Source organism: Vanellus vanellus, assembly GCF_965231255.1.
Source record: "Vanellus vanellus genome assembly, chromosome: 11".
Taxonomy (NCBI): Eukaryota; Metazoa; Chordata; class Aves; order Charadriiformes; family Charadriidae; genus Vanellus; species Vanellus vanellus.
In genome coordinates this window covers 7,381,957-7,404,839 of record NC_138916.1, presented here as the reverse complement: position 1 = coordinate 7,404,839, position 22,883 = coordinate 7,381,957, and the positions used below count along the sequence as shown (strand labels likewise).

The 22,883-nt window shown below is 41.6% G+C and overlaps 1 protein-coding gene across 1 annotated transcript in view; it reads left to right on the top strand.

The window, feature by feature from the left end:
• Positions 1-3,154: 3,154 nt before the first annotated feature.
• The window catches only part of KLF13 (KLF transcription factor 13), a 33,387-nt gene continuing 13,658 nt past the window's right edge, over positions 3,155-22,883 (top strand). The window contains exon 1 of the mRNA XM_082488999.1: positions 3,155-3,942. Within this exon, the coding sequence (XP_082345125.1) occupies positions 3,402-3,942 (541 nt within the window). The 5' untranslated portion in view covers positions 3,155-3,401. The remainder of the gene's footprint in view (positions 3,943-22,883) is intronic.

Below are 22,883 nucleotides of genomic sequence, written 5' to 3'. Positions count from 1 at the left end.
CCCCTACAGCTTGCAGAGAGGCTATTTCTACTGTTAGTTCATAGAAGCATTTACTATATGTAATCCTGCACTAAAAGCCAAAGCTGGGCAGCTGGAATTTTCATGTCCAGATGACAAACACACTTATTACACCCTTCCCTTGTGCACACAATGAGATAGTGACTCTTTCATACTGATGGTGTGCAAGACAGGACAATTTTTTACTTCTAGGCAGCTATTAGAAAGTCAGCTGCATATATTAATTCATTCATGATTTAAAAGAGAGTAACACATGAACTCTAACTGGGATACATAGGCATCTGCTGAATACAACCAACTCTTCTTTCACAGTAAAAGCCTTTGTTACAAGTAATCTTCACAACATTGCTCCTTCCCAAATGAAGACATCATGCCCAAAAGGTTCACCCAACCAAAAAAGGAGTAAGTTCTCATCAAAACCTCTTCCTCTGGGTGCACTCGCCTCAGCAGTCTGCCCTTAATCACACGGAGCACCACCAGTGAATGTCACATTTCCAGGCTAACACTGAGACGAGCTCTCAACCGCAAAACTGCAGAAATACTACAGAGTTCATTAAGTTCACTGGGGATTTGGTTATGATTGCTAATTTTACATGAAAGGCACTCCTACATAACAGGAGCTGCTACCAGGGCAAGGCTTTAACCTAACAGACCTGACTTCTCCCTGCCATCAGCTGCAGCCAACCATTACCTCCTCCTCACAGCAGGCCCGGCTATGCAGACGACGCAGTGCCTCTCTCCTCTGGCCAAAGACCCCAGGAACGTGGCGAGCTGTGTCCAAAGACTCCAGGAACGTGGCGAGCTGCGTCCTGCCTGCTCACGCGATGAAGGCAAAACATAAACTGCATCAGCATACCACCCCAATAACCCCCCGCGACACCCCCCACCCCCCCTCCACAGCACCCAGAAAAGCCTCCCCTGAGGAAAAGTGCACGCAGCATGTAAGGTCCTTCCTGATTGGCTGGCCTTCCCTGGAAGGGTCCAGAAGGAGGCAGAGCAGCCAATCACAGCTCTTGGCCCTCCTGAGGGATCTCTCCTCAGGCCAGGCCCAGGGGTGGCGGGAATATTGTTAGGACTTGCGGAGCAGGATGTTGGGCGCTGCCAGCACCTCTCCTTTGGCCGGGGCCAGGCCACACCAGCCCTTCTGAGCCACAGGAACCTCTGGAGAAGCCATTGCGACACAGTGGGGCCGGCGGCATGGCCGGGACAGGCTGCGGGGGAGCATGGCCGGGCGAGACAGCAGCGAGGAGAGGCGGTAGGAAAGGGGCACAACAGTGCTGAGGGGGACGCATGGGGTGGGGGCACAGGGATATCAGGGTGCTTCTGGAACCCCCCTGTTGCTGCTGGGGCAAAGCCTGGCGGTTGGCAACCGGGATAGTTCAGTTCTCCCTTTTCCGGTCCATTTGCTGATGATGGTCCTTGACAGCGGAGTAAGGACTGAGAACTTGTGCATAAACTCTCCTCCTTCCTCACTCCCCTGAAAACGGCCTGTGTTCCTGACCAAACTGGGAGAGCTGCAAGTTTTCTGCTCTGAATCTACTACTAATTCTAAAGAACTGCCAGGTAGATCTGTTTAGGCAATCCTGCTCCCTCAAGGAGGAGGTTGAGCTCAAACTCAACGAGAATTTCTTCTTAAAAGGTTTTCCCCAGAATTCCTTTTTCATATAGGAGCAAATAGGTAAGTCCCAAACTCAACCTTTTTATTTGAAAATGCATGAACATTTCCTGTAGATACATTCAGCAGAACAAATGGTACGATACACCTGAATCAAAATGATCTGGCTCAATTCAGCATTAAACCACATCCTCCTGCACTGGTCATATGCCCTATTCCTGCTTTTGGTGCAGTGACTCGCGTCCCAGGTAGCACCACAGGTTGTGCTGCTCAGAGAGCAGACACGGAGCATCGTGGCAGGCACGTGTCAGCGATGAACCTGACCCAGACGGGGAGTGTTGCATGAGAACGTAAAGCGTGTTTTTTCATAAAGTGCAGTGGAAGCACAAGCAGACATTGCTCCTGAATAAGTTTTCGTTTGTATGAAACCAACTTTTTACTCAACACCAAAAGTATTTGAATTTCTGCAACAGATGTTCACTTCCTCGCCCACCCCTTCACACACCAAAACTTTCCATCCAGAAGGAAAGGCTTCCCAAGGAGCCCTCCAGCTTTCCAACCATCTCTGTCTCAGAGGAAAGGTCCATCTATAGTAAAGACAGGAATTAATCTAGAGCAACAACAGACTGACCACTTTCAGATCTAAATTCAGATGCATTTCTCTACTTTGGCCTGGTAACTCAGACACACAATTATTTTGTTCATTCAGGCATTAATATCTGTAAAAGCTGGCTGAGCTGTATCTTTTACAAGCTGGGAATAATAATGAAAAGCAAGTTATTTTCATTTGTACTTTTAAATAGTTTAGAGGCAGCAAAGGGCTATAGTGAGAAGAGTTTTGACAGAAATGAAGGCAATTTCAAGTTAGTTGAACCTGTCACAACCTATTAAAACCCACACACAAGCTCCATCTGCATCGCTGATGGTCTCCCAAACGGTGTAGTCCTGCTCTTTCCTCTCACTTGTACTAGTTCCGACTTCACCACGGTTTTTCTAAGCTCTGCCTTTTAGCAGTTCAGCGCCTGTTAAGTCGTTCGTGGCAGTAGGAGCTCTAACGCGGCGCGCCCCGCATCGTTACCCGCGGGCAGGGCCGGGAGGTGGCGGAGGGGTCGGCTCCCGCCGCTCTGCGCGCTGCGGCCCTGCGCCGCGGGGTGGCTCCGGGACGCGGGGCGAGGGCGGAGGATGCCGCTGGCGCGCGCCTCCCCTCCTTCCTCTGGCAGCCAATCGGCCGCTCCCTTTCATTTGCGGAGTGCTGCCCGGCGCGCGGGCACAGCCCTGCTCGCGAGCCGCCAACCTGACGGGCGCAGGATGTGGCTTGGCGGTGACGTCAGGCCCAGATGTTTTCCCAGGCCACGCCCCCGGCGGGGTCCGGCGGCCCCGAGGAGCGGTAACGGGGAAAGCTTATTCCACTGTCACCACGCGATGGAAGGGCCGGGGAAACTGCGTCTTCGTTTAACCGCCTTCTCCGAAAAACAGCATTAACTCAGACTCGGACCAACAAGCTGCCAGTGCCGGGATCTGCCTGCTCTTCTTTTCCTGTTCCATTGGACTTCCAACGCTTTTTGGATTTAGGGACAAGCTGGGTGTGATCGTCACGAACAAAGTGTGGTTTTGATGGCTGCAAAATCGACCTTTACTTCTACAAAGAGATCCTAAGAAATAAAAGAGGGAAAAGTCTGCTCGTGTAATATTTTTAAAAAGGGAAAGAGCAGTGTTGTGGGTTTTTTTCCCCCCTCCTGATTGGATTTCTTTTTAAACTTACAAAAAAATGGCAACAGCAGCATATGTGGATCATTTTGCAGCGGAGTGCCTTGTTTCTATGTCCAGTCGTGCTATTATCCATAGTCCCAAGGGGAAGCCTGATCCCCAACCTGATGCAGCAATACCTCCTTCATCAAATGGAGAAGATAAGCGGGAAGTCAGAGAAACCGGGAAAGACAATGGATCATCATTACTTGTGGTAGCTAGCATTTTAGCAGATCTGAACCAGCATGTCCCAAACTCACCCGCTCTAAGGATGGAAAAAACGGAGACCTTTGGCATCACAGAACAGATACACATTTCTGTTGCTCCTGAAGAGTTTGTGGAAGAAAGTGTGTCTTCAGCTGGTAAGCGTGGAGGAGGAAGAGCAGCCACACCTACTAGCCTGGCTGCAGTAACTGAGCCAAGCCCCAGACAAAAGAACAAACGCACGAGAAGCTGGACTGACCCTGGATCACCCCAGAAAAAGCATAAATGCCAGTATGTGGGGTGTGAAAAAGTTTATGGCAAATCTTCCCATCTTAAAGCTCATCTAAGGACCCACACAGGTTAGTTACAATCCAGCCAGAGATTTATTTGTTACAGCTTGGTAATTAAAATGAATGTTGAAAAAACAAAACCAAACTTTTATTTGGCCACCATTATGGTTTCACCTGTCAGAACTCAAGCTCGGGAAAACCAAACAACAAAAAAAACCCCAGCCCTCTGGGAATAAACCTTTACTGGGCATAGATTCAAAGCTAATGTTGCCCTTTTTCATTACTTAATGTCACAGGGAATGGTGTGCGGGTCGCCTGTGTGGATTGTACCAAGCTGTAATTTTTATCTGCTAGCCTTCTTGTTTGGTGCGTCTTCTACTTCCGTTTCCAATGTTTCTTACCCTCCCCCATCTATTTTTTTCCTACCCCACGCTACTGTCACTACCTTTATACCAGCTTACCAGTTCCCATGCAAGCATCAATACTCTGAATGTTTTAAAATTAAACGTTCTAGAGGCACCTGAATGACTGTGTGTCTGTTTCTTTCTTTAGCAGACACTTGTGTGAAAGCTAGAGTAGGCAGGAAGGCAGTTGAGAGGCTGAACATGAGTCACAAGGAGACATTTATCATAAGCGAAGATGGGGGGGGGGACGGACGGACCAACACGAGCAGTCTTAAAAAAAAAGCTTTTGGCAGCTGGGTAAAACCAATTTCAAAACAAAAAAAAAAAAACAGTAACTTGTTCTGTTCAGTGTTTACTTCTTGGTGAAGACTTATCTGACCACTTTTTTGTTGCTGTTATAATTTATGAGACACCCACATAGAAAAAGTGGAGTCTTGCGAGCACTGTGAAAGTTATACACTGAAAGTATTACGAGGGCCATCTTGAAAGAGGCCCCGTGACTTCTCAGACCTCGTGCCTCTGCCTGGTGCTGAGAAACAGGGTGACTTCCAGTCAGATAGGGAGCATGAAAAATTGAGACCAATCTCTACTGAAGGCAGTGATCATAGCACATATGGCAAGGCACCACATTGGCTGGAGTAGGCTTGTGCAAGCTGTTCTACCGAGTAATTTCAGGCAACAAAACAGTTTACTAGGATCTATGGTCAGTTCACTTGTAAAGAGCATTAAGAAAAAGATCCTCAGAACTAAAAGTGACTTAATGACTGATGAACAGTTTTAGCTCAGAGGTGGCCTCACCCACACAGGCCATACCTCTTCAGCATGCCTTCAGCTTTTCCTGCTGCCTTCCTGAGATAAAGCAAGAACCCTTATAAATTGAGGGTATGTTTTGCTTTCTGTGGGAGAGAAGAAAGCCCCATCAAGTTGAGTGTATGGATGGACAATTCCCTGTGCCCACCACACAGCCAAAGGAACAGCATGTTCCTGGCACCCCAGGCAGCCTGCCCTGCTTTGCACTGTGTAACTGCTTTTTGCCTGCTTGGGAGTTATGCAGAAAAGGTGCTTCCACTTGGCTTGCAGAGAGTTGTGTCCATTAATTTTCAGTTCTTTTGCTTTCTTATTTCTGGCATTTGCCATTGCCCTAAAAGCAAAAGATAAATTTAGCAATGTTTCTGGTGTCCCAAACCAACTAGAGACCAAGAAGGGGAACTCCTGTCCCTGCTAACGAGAGGAGGGCTGGGCATGCCCGCCCCGCGGGGAGAGGAGAGGGAGGGCAGGGCCGGTGGGGAGTGTCGCTCAGGACTGCCGGCTGAGCGGAGTCATTCAGGGACGCTGGCTTGCCTCCAAGTTCTCGGTTGTTTTTTTTTCCCTTTTTTTTTTTTTTAATTTTTTTTTTTTAACTCTTCATTTCCTGTATTTTTTCCAGTTCTGTAGGGCTTAATTGGTTATTGCTGTAGCTAATGGCACTGAGAAAAGAGAGCGTGTGTGTGTCAGAGAGCTAGAAGAAAAGCAGGGAAGGGACTGGTTTTGCCCTGGGAGTGGCAGGACCCTCGGGGACTACAGCCTCTTTGTTTTCTTGTGTCTCCAGTGTCTGTGTGGGAAGCTTTAAACAAAGCTGCCAAGTTTCCCTCCTCACTGGCAACAGGTCTGTCTCTGTTTGGATTGAGTTTTAAACAGGTTTAAAATGCCTCTTACTCCTCTTGCAGAAGGTTTTCTAAGGTGTTTGATTATTTTTTTTTTTTCTTTCTTCAAAAGAAATTGTGACAGGCTTGAAAAAAGTTTATGACACTAGAAGTTAAGCTAACAGAACAAGTCATGACTTCCAGGACTGGCAAATGTTTGTTTTTACAAAACACAATGTATTTTACTGATTTAGAACAAGGTGTTTGGGTCTCTTCTGCTTTCGAGTGGTCCTGAACTAGTCAATTAACACATACACATCAGTCTGACCATCTGTCAAATGGATAGGGTGATGGCTTTCCACCTCACCAAGCAGTGGCGAAAGTCCTCCAAGTACACATGCAAGGTGCTTTAAACAGCTACCCCAGTAACTCCCAAACCTGTTTAATAAGAAACAATCGAAAACTTTGGCTATGGAGTGGAATTTCTTCCACGTGCTGTATGACTAAATGAGCTGGTATTTAGGGGTGAACTGAAGGCTAAGAACAGTACTTCAGGCTAGAAGATACTGATGATACTGCTAGAGATATTTGAATAGTGCAGTTTATGACCTGCTGTAGAAACTTGCTTGTCCTTGTCTGCCACCATGCTCAGAAACTAAAGACTTTGCTCTTCATGCTTGGTAGAATAGATCGTTGAGCTTATAGTGTGGCAAAGAGATACATAGCCTTCCAACTACTGTTGGGTCAAATCTGGCCTACATTGGTAGGGACTGAAAGCTGGTACTATTTTCCATCTGTTTGGTGCCCTGTGTGAAATGCTTCTGATAGTTACAGCTAGATTTCAGTGCTCAAATGTCCAAAGCAAAAACCATAATACAGAGGGTGCTAATTATCGTATTCAAAGCTGAAGAAACAAGATGGAACAGCCAAGGAAGCAGCGTCTGCCTTTTGTCCTTAGGCTCTTGCTCTGAGTACAGTGTTTTAGAATGAAGTTCTCTATTAGAACATAATGTGCTAGAGAAATCCATAGTTTCTTGTGTTTGGAACACTAGTAGTTAAGCTATCTCAGCCTTATGAATGCTTCATCTTTATTAAATCGACAAACCCTTGAATCAGGCAGAAAACATTAGTCACTACAATCTTTGCTGTTCTCTCCACCAGCTTTCAAACCCTTCCCCTCCCCCTACATTTTTTTTCATGTTTATGTTTTCCACCCTACTCTCTCACTGGATGTCCTGGAGTTCAACATGATCACCAGCCACAAAGCCCTTGAAGTTTTAATGTTTACCAGAAGGTTATATTTAGTCAGTGGGTAGATGTCAAGTCCAAATTCTTTTCCACTGAGGTTCCCGTGGACCTCAGAAGCTGTGTTGTGATCCACAGATGCAGCACCTTGTTTGTCCCAAGCTATATTGATCCCACTGATAAAAAATTTCACTAGTACACCAGTTTTAAAAATCCTCTCCACTCCTGATAAAATTCCTAAACAGAAGGGACTTCCAGAAAAATAGATAAACCATTTACATGACAAATTTCTCCTTCCTCTAAGCAGGTTGTAGGACGAGAAGGTTTGGAAATACTCTGGAGTCACTGGAAACCAGTTTGTCTTTTGGTGAACCAGTAGGAAGAGAGAGAAAGTGCAGAGCCGAGTAGCCATCTACAGGCTACAACCTCATAAAACATTGTCCAGGACTACTGTAGGTTGTAGAGAGCCACAATTTACCACTTTATACTACATATTTTTATGTAGAAAAAAACTGCCTAGATTTTGGGCAGGGATCACAAGAATCCTATCTATTGCAGCCCCCCCCAAATCACTGTGACCTTTCAAGCTTTTAGCCATCTTCATTAGCATGCCATCACGAATGCAGAGAAAGCACAAAATAAACCTTCCTTTAATTCCATTGAAACGTCCTTCTAAAGTTACTGGTTCTACTCACTAAGCAGTACATCATAACACAAAAACAGCTTTTTAGTCATCAGAACTAAAAGTGTTTGCATAAATTAGCATAAGCTAAGGAGATGTGGGCACCAGTCTCAGTCTGGAATCTTACTATGATAGAGTTTTGAAGTGAAACAAACTTGGGGACCAGGTGGCTTAACAGTGACTCCTCTGTACTGTTGTTAAACTAGCTGACTCCTATATGGCTGTTGGGGTACAGGAAGAAGAGAAGGCCATCCTAGTTATATTACCCTTGCTCATAGGCGTCAGGTTCAGACTCATTCAGGAGAAAGTGGACAAGACTTTCATTGGTCTCTAGCTGGCAGAGTGACCTCGGGCAGCTATGGATTCAGCCTGCATAAACTTGCAGATACGCAGGATATGTTATTTGGTATCTGTTGTTCTTTTTAGTCTAACCCTTATTCATGAAATACTAGCTAAATTGAAATAGGTAGAAAAGACTGACTCATTTCCATTCAGTTGTAAAGAAATAGAAATTTCTTTAGCTTAAATCTCTATAATCATATTTTTTGAGGACAACACTAGTGAATCCATATGAAAAAAAAAAAGGTAGGTTTTAACTTATGTACCCTTTCCCCCCTCCCTCAATTATTATATCTTGTTTGCCTAAGCACAGTTTTTCTGATGACTTTGTAACTGGGGTATGTGAAGATAGCGATATTTGTAATGTATTTGGTATTTGAAAGCAATCTGAGAAATAAAACAATCAGACCTCGCTGTGACAAGTGTAACAACAGCATAACAATTAGACTGGACAAACTGGAGTAGTATTTGGCCTGTGTTTAGGTTGGTAAAGAGGCCTTTATATAAAGTATGGATAATATGTTTTAAACAGGAGGTTGGTTTTCACTTTCAGTTCTAGTACGTGTGACGTGCTCCAACTAGATGAATTCAAAATGCAGCAGTAAAGCACAACTTGTTTGAAGTTGGTCTGAATCAAGATGCTACCCATGTGCAGAAACTACTTAACCAATGTAAGGAGAAGCAAGTTCACATACCAGTGAAATAAAGTTGATCTTCCATTTTAGCACGTGGCAATTACCAGAAACTTAGCTGGTTAGCTAAAAAACGTGGATTAGACCTGGCTTGTGTTTCTTTCAGCTTGCCTGTAGGGACACGGTGGCTCTAGGAGGGGTATATGTGTATGGCAAGCAGACAGTGTGAAGAACCCAAGCCTTTGCAGAAGGTTACAAGAGGAGAAGCTTAATCTAATGCCTTCTGTGCCACTCAAGAGAGCAGAGGAAAACAAGGCTGCAGATTGCTCTTGTGTAGAGCAGGATTAAATGAGTGGGTACCACTGGTTCAGCCCATCTTTTGAGCGGCCAGTTGGGCTGCTCTGGATGCCAGGACTGAATGGGAAACTGCACTCCCTCTGAACAGGATGTTGGAGGAAATTGGAAAGGCCTTTCTCCAGTGCTGATTTCCCTCAGGCAAGAGTACAGACTAAGTGAACATGGCCTTCTGCACGTTAATCAGCAGTTTCAGTTTTAGTGGCTGGGCCCCCTGTTTTTGACTTCTTGTGTTAAAAGTTAGAAACAGCTAGCTGGCTCTGCATGCCTAACTCACTATCATTAGCGTACACCCAGATTATTGAAAAGCTCCAGGGTCCCTCCCTATTGTGTTCCATAATGCTCTTCTGCTGCCTTCCACCTCCTCTCTTTGCTGGGTTGATCAAAATCTTTTCTGCAAGGTTTTCCTCTAAAACTGGCTCAAATGTTAGCTTCAGGACAGCTTCAAATGCCAGCCTCATGAAACAGCTGTCTTTCCAGCTTGAGCCACAAGAATTCTTTCTCACTGTTAAACAGTTCAGTGGCCTGCTCCTGCATTTTTCTGAAAACCAATGGTTTTAAGTGTCTTTTAATAAGCCTGTATTTTTAAAAACAATACAAAATTGCAAAGCATTGTTTTTGCTTGCTCTGAAAGAGCTCTGCCACTCCTTTCTTACTTCCTCTAAGAAAGTTTCAACACATTAAAAAAAAAAAAAAAAAAAGAGTCAGTTGAAAATGTAAACCAACTTCATTTACAGCCCTGCCCAAGTCTTCACCCTAACATGCAATTCCAAAGAATAAAGTTGTTAGTTAAAAGTGTTGATCCTAAGCCTGGATCAAACAGTCTTATGTTCATTGAAGATAACAAATAAGCAGTATATACATTGTAAGCCTCTTAATGTTAAAATCTTTGAAATAAGCACAGGGCATAAATTTCTTAAAAGAGTAAGCAAGTTTTAAAACTTACATTTTTCAAAAGGAGCTGAAGTCAGGGAGAAAGAGGGAAGTACTCCTTCTCACCCCTTTTACCTGACTGGTTCAGGGTTGAATAATAGGATTCATTTAATTCAGGTGTAAAAGAGTTAGGGTTAAATTGGTTGCATGGAGGAGCCAATTGGCTGAAAAGGTATTTACCACATACTTGAGTAGTACTAGCTAATTTAGAGAACTAAATCTGATTGTTATACAGACTTTTCTATGAAAGGTCTCCCCTCCCGTTCCTTTCCCTTCCCCGGAAGTCACAGAAATAAAGGTTCTCATAATAATTAGCAGACTATTGTCACTAAAATGCCTTTAAAGCAAAGCTTGGCTTACTGTTATAACTGTGATGGAGAGAGGGTCTACTATGAAAAAAACTCCATCTTCTTTTTCCCTCTTCACTCTTGTCTTTGAAACAGGTTTATCGAGCATAGCTAAATAGTCTCTCTTCATAATTTTTCGTCACTTTTCCTCTGCTTTTGCTGAGTGAGGAGGGAAGAGGAAGATGACAATCTGTTTAAAAGACAAATGAGTATTGCTTTGAATCTGAGGGGACACGTTATGTTGCACTGAAATGTGCTCAGTAAACCAGGGGGAAAAAGGTAAAGAAAATGAATCAATTGACTTCCACAATTCTTTGGAAATCACATTTTGCTCAGACCAAGACAGTTACTGAGACAAGTCTAGCTCAGGCAGTGAGCTGCCAACCTGTGATCTTACTGTAGTCGAGCAGAGGGTATTTAACAAAAAGTATCCCAACTAAGGTATGGCTGTTACAGTCAATATCGTTCACAGAATACTGTGTTCGGGGATTGCCTTTTCTACAGGGTGAAAATGTTGGGCATCTAGTGGAAAACCAGAAACTTCACAGAATTCTCCCTTCCACAAACCATCTTCCTTTTAGCATAGAGGTGGTACTTGGGTCCAGTGTCATGAGACCTATTAATATGGGAAGTGGTGAGGATGGATCGCCTTCCAGTTGTTTTCCTCATCCCAGACACCGGTAGCAGCACTTTCCTTCTCAGTAGCAATACCTAAGTCTTAGAGATAGTCTGGAGTAAACCAGCAAACAATCTTTTTAATGAATGGACGGTTGCAATTGATAGCTGTGTTTGTTAGATTAATTAGAAATTAATCACAGCCTTATGGAAAAAGTGTTCTGAATGATCTGTAGAAGATTCTTCTGCAGTAGCACTACTTCCCCGCAGGACACTGGAAAGTATTTGTATGTGACATGAATTGTGCATAAACAAACCTTTTTGCTAAACTGGAGTTCTTTATGAAACAAACTCATAATTGGTTTTCCTCTGAAAAGAAGGCATCTTTAACCATTTAAAATACAACTGTTGCATTGTGTTATTGTCTGGCTGAACATGTTTATGGCACGTCCAAGAGCAGAAACCTGGAACATGTTTATATTGGACATGTGGTTTCTAGTTCTGTTTTATAAGTTAAGCATGTTTCAACTTCCCCTCTGCCCCCTTCCAATCTTGGATCAGCTGTTTGGAAGTCAGTGCTGACAGAGCCAAAAAAATACTCTGCTGTTCAAATGCAGGATAACCTTTGAAGGGTCCTTTCTATAGAATTTCTATAGGTATACTATTTTTCCTTTGTTACCCACTTGGCTTTTATTAGGTAGATTCACATGGGCACTGAGATCATTATCTTGCTGTGTTCAATTTAACAATAGCTAGACAATGTGGGTTATTTAAGTGCAGGCACTGAAGTCAGACACACGTATCCTGTATTTTTCAGGTCTTGCAGATTCAGCAGATCTTACAGGGCCTCCACTTAATATAAAATAAAAGTTTTTAAAAGTTCACAGTGCCACTGTTGTAGTTACTGGTAGAGAAACGATCTCAGAAGCTTTTTTGCAACCCTAACATAAAATGCATTTACTAACCAGGAACTTGGCACAAGTCAAATGGTATTAAAGCAAGCATATCCTGAAATGACCTCTAGTGCAAGGAGAAGATTTTCTGTAACCAGTTACGGTAGTTTTGTACTGCTCTCAGGAATTACAGGCAAAATATTTGTGACTGGATATCTGTTGATATTGCAGTCAATGGATCAATAAGCTAACTTAGATTTATTGCACACTACATTTCTACCAGACTCCTCTCTATTGCTTGGTTATAAGTTCTATGAGTTTTGGAATAGAGGCACCTGAAGAATTCACATGAGAGAGAACTGTGTTACTGCTATGTGTTTTGCAGCTTTCTGTCTGCTTTGCTCCTGCAGCCCACTAGAATACCCCTGGACAGTAAATACACAGGCTGAATGGGTATGCTGGTTATGTAGCCTTTACTGCCTTCAACAATAGCTTTTAAAACTGGTCAAGGAGAGAGGCAGAAATGCTAACCAGCTAGTTCCAGAGTGAGACCAGCTGAGGTATGGCACCCAAAAAGGATGTGTTGAGCTTTTAAAACTAAATAGCTGTCAGTATTTCCAGTAGAGGAACTTACAATGGAGCCAGCTGAGAAGAGTTAGAACATGACACCCCAGTCCATCTTCAGATGTTTCCTGCAAAATTTTGCTGAAATGATGAACTTTTTGTTAATAGATAGAGAAATATTTGTCTTGTAATTTGGGGGATAAATAAATGAAATTGCAGTGGTACAAATCTGTATACTAGACCGGGGTTTTATAGATTCTTGCAAAACCTCACAGTGCATATGGGGCTTTACAGCATTCTTAATCTGGTAGTTTAGGATACTGCCATAACAAAGATGAACAGGGATGCTGCTAAAATCTCGCTGAACCACAGACTATTTCTTGTTATATATTGTAGGAGCTTACTAAATTTAAATTTGCAATTTCTATTAAATGCCAGCAGAAGGACTGCCGACTAGCATTAACACGATTGCCTTGGCAGTTTTTGATTGTTCTGGCGATTGATATATTTTCCAAGACCAATGTGAATTATATGCAGCTTTCTTATGCATGCATGTGAAACTCTTAATAGAGCACTGAAATCCCCTCTAAGTCAATGGAAATTTCCATTTGGTGTATATATGTCTGTATAAGCAGTGCCAATAGAATGTTGGCAGGTATCTAGTCTTATTGTATAATAAATCCAGGGTGTATTTGCAAAGTATGTTTTTTAAATTCTCAGAACATGGCCAAAACAAAACTGCATTTCTTAGATACCCCAAAGGATTACATCTCTGCCAGGATTCTCATTGATACATTTTTTCCTCTTTGTGCAGAGATTTACAGTATTTGCACCCTCCATTTACCCCAGCTTTCATCATTCTTGGAAACAACTGGATTCTTCTCACATTTTAGAAATAGTCTTTCTCAGATTGGCAACATGTGCACCAAATTCTAGCTTAAGTAGACATGTGTGAGCAAAATTATGAGGAACCAGAAAAGCAAATGCTTTGGAATTTATAGATGCCCCCGCATAGTAGTATTAGCATAAATACACCTATAAGAAAGGGATTTGAAAGCTCATTTTTTCAATAAATGGCTGAAAAGATGTAGAATTTGGTCATGGGACAAAGTACTTCTATTCTATCCAATGGGTTTAATAGATGCTATAGCGTGGATTTATTAGAATCAGGTTTACTTCAAACTATATGATATGAGAAATAAAACTATTTCCAGCTAAGCACCTACTCCTTGTCTTAAAAACAAATTGCCGTGGTCCTTAATAAGGAAACATATATATATATATATTTTTAAGCACAGAATTTTGTGTTTCATTTGGAAAGAAACGACTTCCTCTCCTCACCACATGCACATATAGTAAGCATTGCATTCATGATATACATAAAAATGGGTTTGCACACAGTTAAAGATCACTTATGGTGAACCCTGACTCTGATTCTGTACTTCCTTCCTGTGCTGGTGAGGCTTTGAAGGGGGAATAGGGCTGTTGTGGCTAGGTAGAGTAACTTGGCATTGCTCAAATAGTGGGACATGCTGCCTGGAGGGAGGATTCTCTCCCCGCTATCTCTGACTCTTACCTGCTCTGCAGAATAGCTGATAGTGTTGAAAAGATAAGTTTTCAAATGGCTGACAGCTATGATAGCTGCCCAAGTTTGTAGAGGGCCTGAAAACAGTAACTTTTAAGAGGAGAAATGTCTCAGTTCATAACAGTGAGTTTTAACAGATGCTACTGAAAGTATTTTAGAGGTTTGGCATCTACGGTATTCAGACCCATTGCTTTCCAGTCAGTTTCGTCTATGGTATGGATCCCACATAATCTGCAAACTCCAGAGAACAACTGAAGAAAATTGTGGTAATTATACCACAAAAATCTGTTTAAAACTGTTAAAGGAAACTGTACACATGTATCGCAGTTCTGTAATCCTGGTATGATGACTTATGAAAGACCTGTAGAAGCACAGATATACTAGTGGGACTGTAGCTGAATGTTGTGGGAACACAATGCTAGTCAAGATTCATTCTGCTATGGTTATATTCCACAGCTTTCTTAACATCTCATCTGCAAGTAAATTCAGATATTGCACAAGATTGGGGTAATTATCCATGCTGAAATACTCTTTCACCATTTTTATACATTTCCGTTCCACCTTGAGTGAGTTTTGTTGTGTTGGCATCTTTTTCCAGTCTGTGGGACAATATCATTGACCAAATCAGACATGATTTAAGCCAGCATCTGTTAGAGCCTGGAGTTTAAACGTCTAACTTCTGGGGAGCTATTTTAATTAACAAGTCTCGTTGGTAGCTTCCAGAAGATGAGATGGTCAGGCAGGTTACAATGTCATCTTTGCTGTGCTCTCTGAAGTAAGCAAATACTGTAAAACAGTTGGGACAAATGTTTTACCATGAACCTTGTCCCAGACTTCTACAACTGGGAAAGGTACAGATAAAATGTGTTTAGGAATGTGATTGTGTGATACCTTATACTGTCTAAGGTGATAGTTCATGAGGCTCTCATTATGTAATGCAGAGACAAAGCTCTAATGAGAAACAGCTTTTAAACACTGCTTGTCAAAGTACAGATGTTCAGCACCAGCATCTTCTAAGTAAAGTTTGAGGCAGTCCCCAAAAGGTTATCCTTATTTTTTTGAAAACAAAAAAGAACAGAACATTTTGTCATTCTGTTTCTTACCCTAACTTCAGTATATGGAATTGACTAATGCTTCTGGTAAGCAGTGTGGACTAAGCAAACCTATCTTTTCTCTCCAAGTGTAAACTCTCACCTGACTCAAACCACAAGCTCCTAGATAGTGAAGGACTATTCATTTTTAGAGACTTTTTTGCTAACATTGCTTACTGGTGAAAAGCCATGTAGAACTCACCTGTTTTCTCTGCATTTCTGCATATTAATTTTTGAGCAGTGTTGCCTCTGGAGAAAACAATAGCACTGACCTTATCAAACCAAAATCATCTCAGTAATAATACACTATTTTAAACCTTCATCTTTGACTTGATGCTTCCTTTTCTCTTCCCCATCATTTAAAATGAGATTGTTTAATAGGCTGCTGTTAATTCCGCTAAGTTTGAGGGCTCTGTAACATAAAAAAGAAAAGTTATAGTTCAGCTCTTTCGCTGTGCTTGATAGGATAATAATGATTTGAGTACTTTCCCCCTTCTCAGTCTAACACCAAACTTCTCAGTGAAAGAATCCTTCTCTTCTTTGTCCTTACCTTGACTGGTGTTCTTATAGACTGTTTACAGAAACATAGTTCAATTTTTGTATGCAATAGACTACTCCCTTTTGAATGTAAAAATTACTAGATTTTTTTTTGTCACTAAAGCAAAAATTACTAAAATTTATTTTTTGTCATCAAGAATCTAGTAGGTTACAAAAAAGGTCTGAGAGAATGCCATCTGGCTGGTGCTTTGCTTTTGTAATGAATTCTTTGGAAAACAGCTATACTTTCTGAGGATATATCATCAATACCCTGCTTTGTGCTGCCACGGTTAGCACTTAGCAGCTAACCTTAGGGTTAGCTACAGGGTGGCTAGAGGGTGAGTTACAGGCTAATTATTTTGGAAAAGCATATGACACCTGTGCTGAACTTCTGTGTGTATGTTTCCTTAAAGCTTCTTTCCATGAGCCAACTCTGGTCTTGTGTATAGTGTGCCCTTGGACACATCCAAGTTACCCTTTACAGTTCTGTATTATACTGTCCTGGTTTGAGGTAAAACAGAACCAATTTTGTTCAGTAACCGCTTCTTAGCTGGGCCTCTTCTAACTACTGAAATTAACAGCATATTGTGCAGACAATGTTCACTCTCTCAGAGTGATAAGACCAATTGTTTATAGCTGATGCCCAGGCATGGTATGCAGAGAGGCTCTTGCTTATACTTATTGCTATAACCCCCAAGGCCAACTAACTTTGTTATTTGCCCCGTTGGAGGGTCAGAAGCGGAAAAGCATGGTGGGGTCCCACCTGCAGGGAGGAGCGGACAGGACAGGTGACCTAAAACTGACCAGCAGGGTATTCCATCCCATCTGCCTCATGCTCAGTATAAAAACTGAGGATCAAAGGGTCAGCTCTCTCTTTCTTCAATGGCCGATGTCTGAGGAGGACTCTGTTCGTCTGCCTGTGATCCCAATCCTGAGTGCAGATCCAGAATCCAGTTCCTGTCTGTCACTGAGTCCAGCCTGGGACTGCCCCAGTGCCAGCTGGTGTCGTGATTGTCATCTCGGGAGCTTGATACGGTTTTGTATATATTTCATTACTTCTTTTTATTTTATTATTATTTCATTAAAGTAGTTTAGTTCCTTCTAAACTCATAAGTCTCTTTGTCCCTCCTCTGCCTCTCTCTGAAGAAGGGTAGAGGGGAACATCTGTCCATCCCATCTGGGGTCCCCCAGGTCCCCAGTAGCTGATTTGGCCTAAATCACGACATATACACATACACCATAAAGTGGGTATGACCACTGTTGTTTGCAAGAGACTCAAACTCATTTGATATAAGCTACGTTTTTCTGCTGTTAGCATGAAAATTGCTTTCTTAGATATTTAGATGAATTTCTTGCAGAAAGGCAAGGAACTGATGGATTGTTACACTTGATGATAGGTTTTCTTCTTTGAATGCTTTGGAGGAACTGAACTCCACTCTCATTTGCAAAGAAATCCAAGTTACCACATAACTGTTTTCTCAACTAAGTAGTTGTAAGAGGCTGTATGTAACATTCTCACGGGTGCTTTGCAAATTCTGTGGTATTCCCTTTTTGAAGAAGTGATTGTGCTAGCACACTTTTTATTTGAGTACATGCATTGCAGTTTCAAGGACAAACACAGTAAGAACAACAGTAACTTCCACTGCACAACTGTTTTTCACTTAGAAATCAGACTACCTTTGAGTTTTTTAATATCTAATTTTAAAAAAATAAATCAATGGTCGTAAGTTACTAAGTCAAGCTTGTGTTTGACTCTTCTGATTATAAAGAACAGCTGCAGCTCCTTAGCATCTGTACAGAAGTAGTCAGTGAATAATCAACTCTAATCCTTCCAGCTTCTGTGTTACTTTCTGTGTGGACGTTCCTTTTGTCCAATTCCTTCTCCCATATGTTAAGGCATGGGAACAAGCCCTAGCTGTGTCACCCAGAGTGGTGAACAGCTTTTACAGCCTTGAGTGATAGAAAAAAGCGGTTACACTGAAAAGGTGATTTACAAATGTGCTGTCTATGAGCAAGCAGACAGCATTGTGTATACAACTTCACAGCACCGAGGTTATGTATCTTCTGCAAAAAATGGTAAACATATACCTGTTTGTGTGCAGTGCAATTATGTATCATTTTTCCTAAGATTTTCTCTTATTTGTCCATTATTCACAAAGAGTAACAATCCTAAACTTGAGCTGTAAAAACTTTTCTTTTCAAAAGAAAGTAGAAACAAGTTTCGAAGAATTGGCTGAAATTCAAGGTCAAGTACTTTGTGCATCACATCTTTTGTAGGAATAATAAACTGCCCTGTTTGGCACTGTCAAGCTGCAACAGCAGTTGTTGGATCATCTCAGTCCAGTGAAGCCGAGTAAGGATACAACACAACTCATGAAGTTGCAATTCCTGTTTTCTTTGGTTCTATTTCCAATCAGTCTGTTGTAACAGAACCTCCCGATTACTCAAGTTTATGAACCTTGCAGCTCTGCATACTGCAATTCCTGAATCCCAGCCCGAGACCCCTCATGGCTGCCAGAGTTGTACACAGCAAGAGCTAGGCGTATGGGCAGAAAGTCAGGTTCAAATCATTGTGTAGTTCCCAGATTTAGGACTAGGTTGACCAAGAGTACAAATAGAAATGAGGACAGCTGGGAACTTGTGTGATCTTTTTCAAAGTAAAAATCATGTCCTCTGCATAGGGTTTTGGAGCCAGCCTGCAGACTTACGTGGCAGGGATATCTTTCAGAATTTCATGTGCAGACTATTTCATTAGCCCCCCTGCTTTGGGCATGCAAAGTGTGGTCAACTAACTTCCTGCATATGCAGGGAACAGGTGCACCATCTCAAAAAGCCAAAAGGCCAGCAGGTTTCCTCTCCTCACCCAGAAGAGCAGGCTCTTAAATGAATGTAGCAGAGCATGAATAAATGTGCCTGAGGCGCTAGTAATTTATGCTTTGGCAAGTAATAGGGATCTTTCTACAACAACTTGTCTACCTTTACAGCAACTGCATTTTTACATGATATGTATGACCTGTAGAATTCAGAATCTCTGCTAAGGAATCACTCGCACAGTAAAATGGTTTGCATGTCACGAGACTTTTAAAGTACTTATAGAGAAAATGGTGGCTGCTGGGCAGCCCTTCTAGCGTGATTCATATGTATAAACCACATTCTGTAGTTAGACATAACTCATTTTAATGCTAGACTGTTCTGTAAAGGCAAGCAATGAAGACATGGGTGTGGCATGCAAGGGAAAACAGTGTTGTAGTCGATATATCTGTGTATAATTTGGAAAATTTCAAGATAGTAAAGATGTTCCTTTCGGTACTACTTTGAAAAAGGAAAGTATTGAAACTAGTATTTCATTTTGAAAAAAGGATTCTAGTTGATTTCTGTATGTGAGTACATGATGGGATAGTCGCTTCAAAAGTAGAGAGAGGTGGTTTCGAAGTTATATATACCAAGATGCCCTTGACAAAGCTGTCTTTGAAATATGTCCGTGTTCTACTTAAGGTCTTAGCTTTTTAGTTATGTTTCACATTCAGAGTTGTACTCAGATGCTCCTGACTTGTACGCCTCCACAATCACATACTTCATTCATTCATTTCCAGCATCACCATGACCCCTCTCCTACACCATGACCCCACACGTCAGACACAGCTGGTGAGGCTAGTCTCCCTGGTGACCCTGCAAGCAGCTGTCCTGCAAAATGATCATAAAACATGGAGAGATCACAGGAGCTGAGCTGCACCTATGGTGTGTTATACTGTGGGCGTTAATGCTCAGAGAAGCGGTGCTCTGGCAGCGATGCTCCTCTATTGCAGTCTCGGAAAACAGCCTCTTTTCTGTCACATGATGTACCTCCATCTATGTGACTTGTTGATGCTATATCTAAGGAGGAATGCTAAGGGAGTCTCATTGCAATATCTCATTAATAACCATATATTTATATTTTGTATAGAATATGGCCAAGGTGGTAACACATGCTTTCAGAAACAACTTGAGAAAATAGATAGGAGCCTGATTTTTCAGAGAAATGGTTGTACATCCATCTACAGGCTCATTCCAGTGATTAAAACATTAAGACAGCCAAAATTAACAGACAATCTAAATCAGTGATAGTTGTTGAAAACCTTCTTTTATATTTTTTCTGCATATATGTGAGAATGAGGCCTAGGTGTGTGTGTCCTTACATAGATTTGTAGTTCCAAAGAATTAACGCAGAAAAGACTGAAAAACAAGCTGAAACTAGAAGGGAGCAGGTAACTATGTTCTTTTTTTCTTTTTATGCAGCTGTAGTTGAAGACGACTGCTAGATGGGGAGATGCAAAATAAATAAAGAACGTATTGTCAGAATAGAACGTACAAATGGGACTTGCAAAAGTTGAATGTTGAATTGCAAATACTGTCTTTTCTAAAAAGCTGACCTGCTTTAAAAGCAAGCACATTAGGATATGAGTACAACTATTCTGGTTTAAACAGGAAGTGTGGCTTTACAATCTGAGCAGAAGATTTTTTGAAGTGTATGCGATGGATTTATGTGTACCTTGAGTGGTAGCTGCCTGGTATCAAGCAACAGACTTACTGTTTGATTGTAAGCCCATAAAATTACTTTCCAGAGCTGCGTGTTCCCTGAAGCTGGATGTTCTTTGGCTGATGCTGCTTATAAACTATTTCAGCACCACCTTGCTCCCTGGCACAACAATCCATCCAGAATGAGAATAAAAATAAAAGGAAATTCCCACTCCCTGTCTCCTCCATACAGTTTCAATAAACTCTCAGTATCAGATTTTTCACTCAGCTTTACAGCTTTAGCTGTACTTGTAAATGCTGAAGTCCCCTATTTCATGCATGCTGTGTTACTGTGAGGTTGTTGATTAAACAGTTCAAAAGTTCACAAAGAGATATTTCGCAGTTACAGCCAAAGGCAACTTCACTAACTTCTGTTTGCTTGGCTTCTAGCAAAATGAAATCTCATCCTGTCCCCAGATCCTGGGAGATGCTGTGCACATAAAATGCCATAACTTACCCGCAATGTCTATTCATGCCAAAGTATGTCAACTTCAGTTGGAGGCAGATGACATTCAACATCTTCCAGAATTCAGATAAATAAAGTACAGGTTTCAGTTGAGATGAATAATCCTTTGTCTGTTATTTTGCATAGCAGGACAACCTTTCATTAGTTTGATACAAGCACTTTTTTGTTTTTAGTAGAATAGAATAATAAAAAAATCATTGATATGTCAACAGAGAAGAGACTGATTCATGGGGTCATATGATTCCTTCTTTGCAGTTGTTCACGCAAGTGCTGGGTAACGCTCATGGTGCCAAAGTTTCACAATTTCAGCATGAGTTCACCCACAATTCACACCAGATGAACGTAATTTGTCATGACCTATTTAATTGCTCTCCCACTTAAAACATTTAAATTGTCATACCAGAGATCAGGAACATTAGTATGTGAATTTCTTATGAAAGCCACCACAAAAATTATTTGTGAGGTAGACTGTCATTGAAAGCAGTCTAAATCACTACAGAAGTCATTTCTGTGTTCATCATACAGACAGGGATGGTTTGTGATGTCCTACCTCCTACAGTGGTCAGAACTCAGATAAATTAAAACTTAAGACCATTTAAGTAAGCTAACTAGAATTTTCCAACAAGGACAAGATAACAGCATTTTCAAGTAGAGAGAGAAGACCCTTGGATTGTTAGAAGAGCAAGGAATAACCCATGTCCCACAGTGAAGGCTGAGGAAAGATAGGTCATCACATTGATCCAAAAAGGAGCATAGTTATCTGTGGTGGTACATTCACAAGAGAATCTCCAGAGAAGCAATTATGACATTTAGAAGTCGCTACGTTGCATTTTTGGTTCCTGCCATTTGACCCATGAGTACCTACTGGTTAATTCTGCTACATGTATATTTTCTCTGTGTAAGACCACACTGTTGAGAATGAATGGCTTGGCAGTTAGTCTGTCTGCTCTGTTGGGACATAATCCTAGGTTTCAAGAAGAGGTAGCGCAGGTTGGAAGAAGAGGGGAAGTGTCCTATAGTGAGCATGTAATCTTTTTTTCCACTGTAAGAGTGGGCTGGAGAAAGACAGGATGCCAAGGAGTATAATACCCTTTAGAGCTCCCATGAAGTTGCTAACAGCCAGACGTCTGATCTGGAGCTGGTTTGAGTTTGCAGAGTGTGCTGGGTAACAGAGTGAGCAATTCTGAGGTAACACAGGAAAGATCCAGACAGCAGTTTGTAATGGAAACCTTGTGTTTCTGTTGGTACCTTAACTGCACATTACGTGTAGATGCATTTGGTTCAGTTGTGTCAGCTGTGGGTAAGATTTTTTCCCTCCTGGAGGAGGGTGAATCAAATCTGGGGGGTTTGGTTTTTTTGCTTCAGTTGCCGTCTGCATAATGTTTTCATTAATCACCTTATTTGCTCGAACAGAGGGTGAGTGGTGCAGCTGAAATTATCAGCTTGTAGCAGACAACAAATCAGCATGCTAGCATGCTAGAACAGAAGTAACATGAGACTGCAAATGACTAAACAAGATCTCAGTCCAGCATATCTATTATCAAGGTCCATATTAGTACTTTCCTTTTCAAGTTTTAACTGGACTCATTTGATAAAAGCACTGTGTTTATTATTACATACATTTGGATAGCCCGCTTCTAGTCCCTTGTCATTTTAAAAGGTTTGTATTGGCTCATCAACATGACAGAAAAAGAACAAAATCCCACATACTTTCATTGATGTTAGTCTCTGTTACAAGAGGCCAGACTTCTCTGACCTGTGCTTAAGACACAAGCTTTGTACGTAAGGAATGAAGAAAACCCCTTAAACAACAAGTTTTTGGCTCAAGGCAAGAATTCTAGGCTGAAATTCCTTTGCTGGGGTGATGCGGTAGGTCAGATTTGCTGATTAGCACTTACAGTTTTTGGTTTTGCAACCCCAGTATTCTCTTGAAGTTTATTTATTAAGAAGTATAATTGACCAATGGAAAAGGAAAAAATCCCCCATCTTTTAGTTTTGTCATTCATTAATACCCAGATGTGTTTAGAGGATCTATTTACGGTTTTTTTTTTCATTTGTTTTCTATTTACAATAGAGGTTTTAATAATCATCCTCCTTTCTTACATTCATAGATCTGACTAGAACAAATTAGAGAAATGTAGTAATTA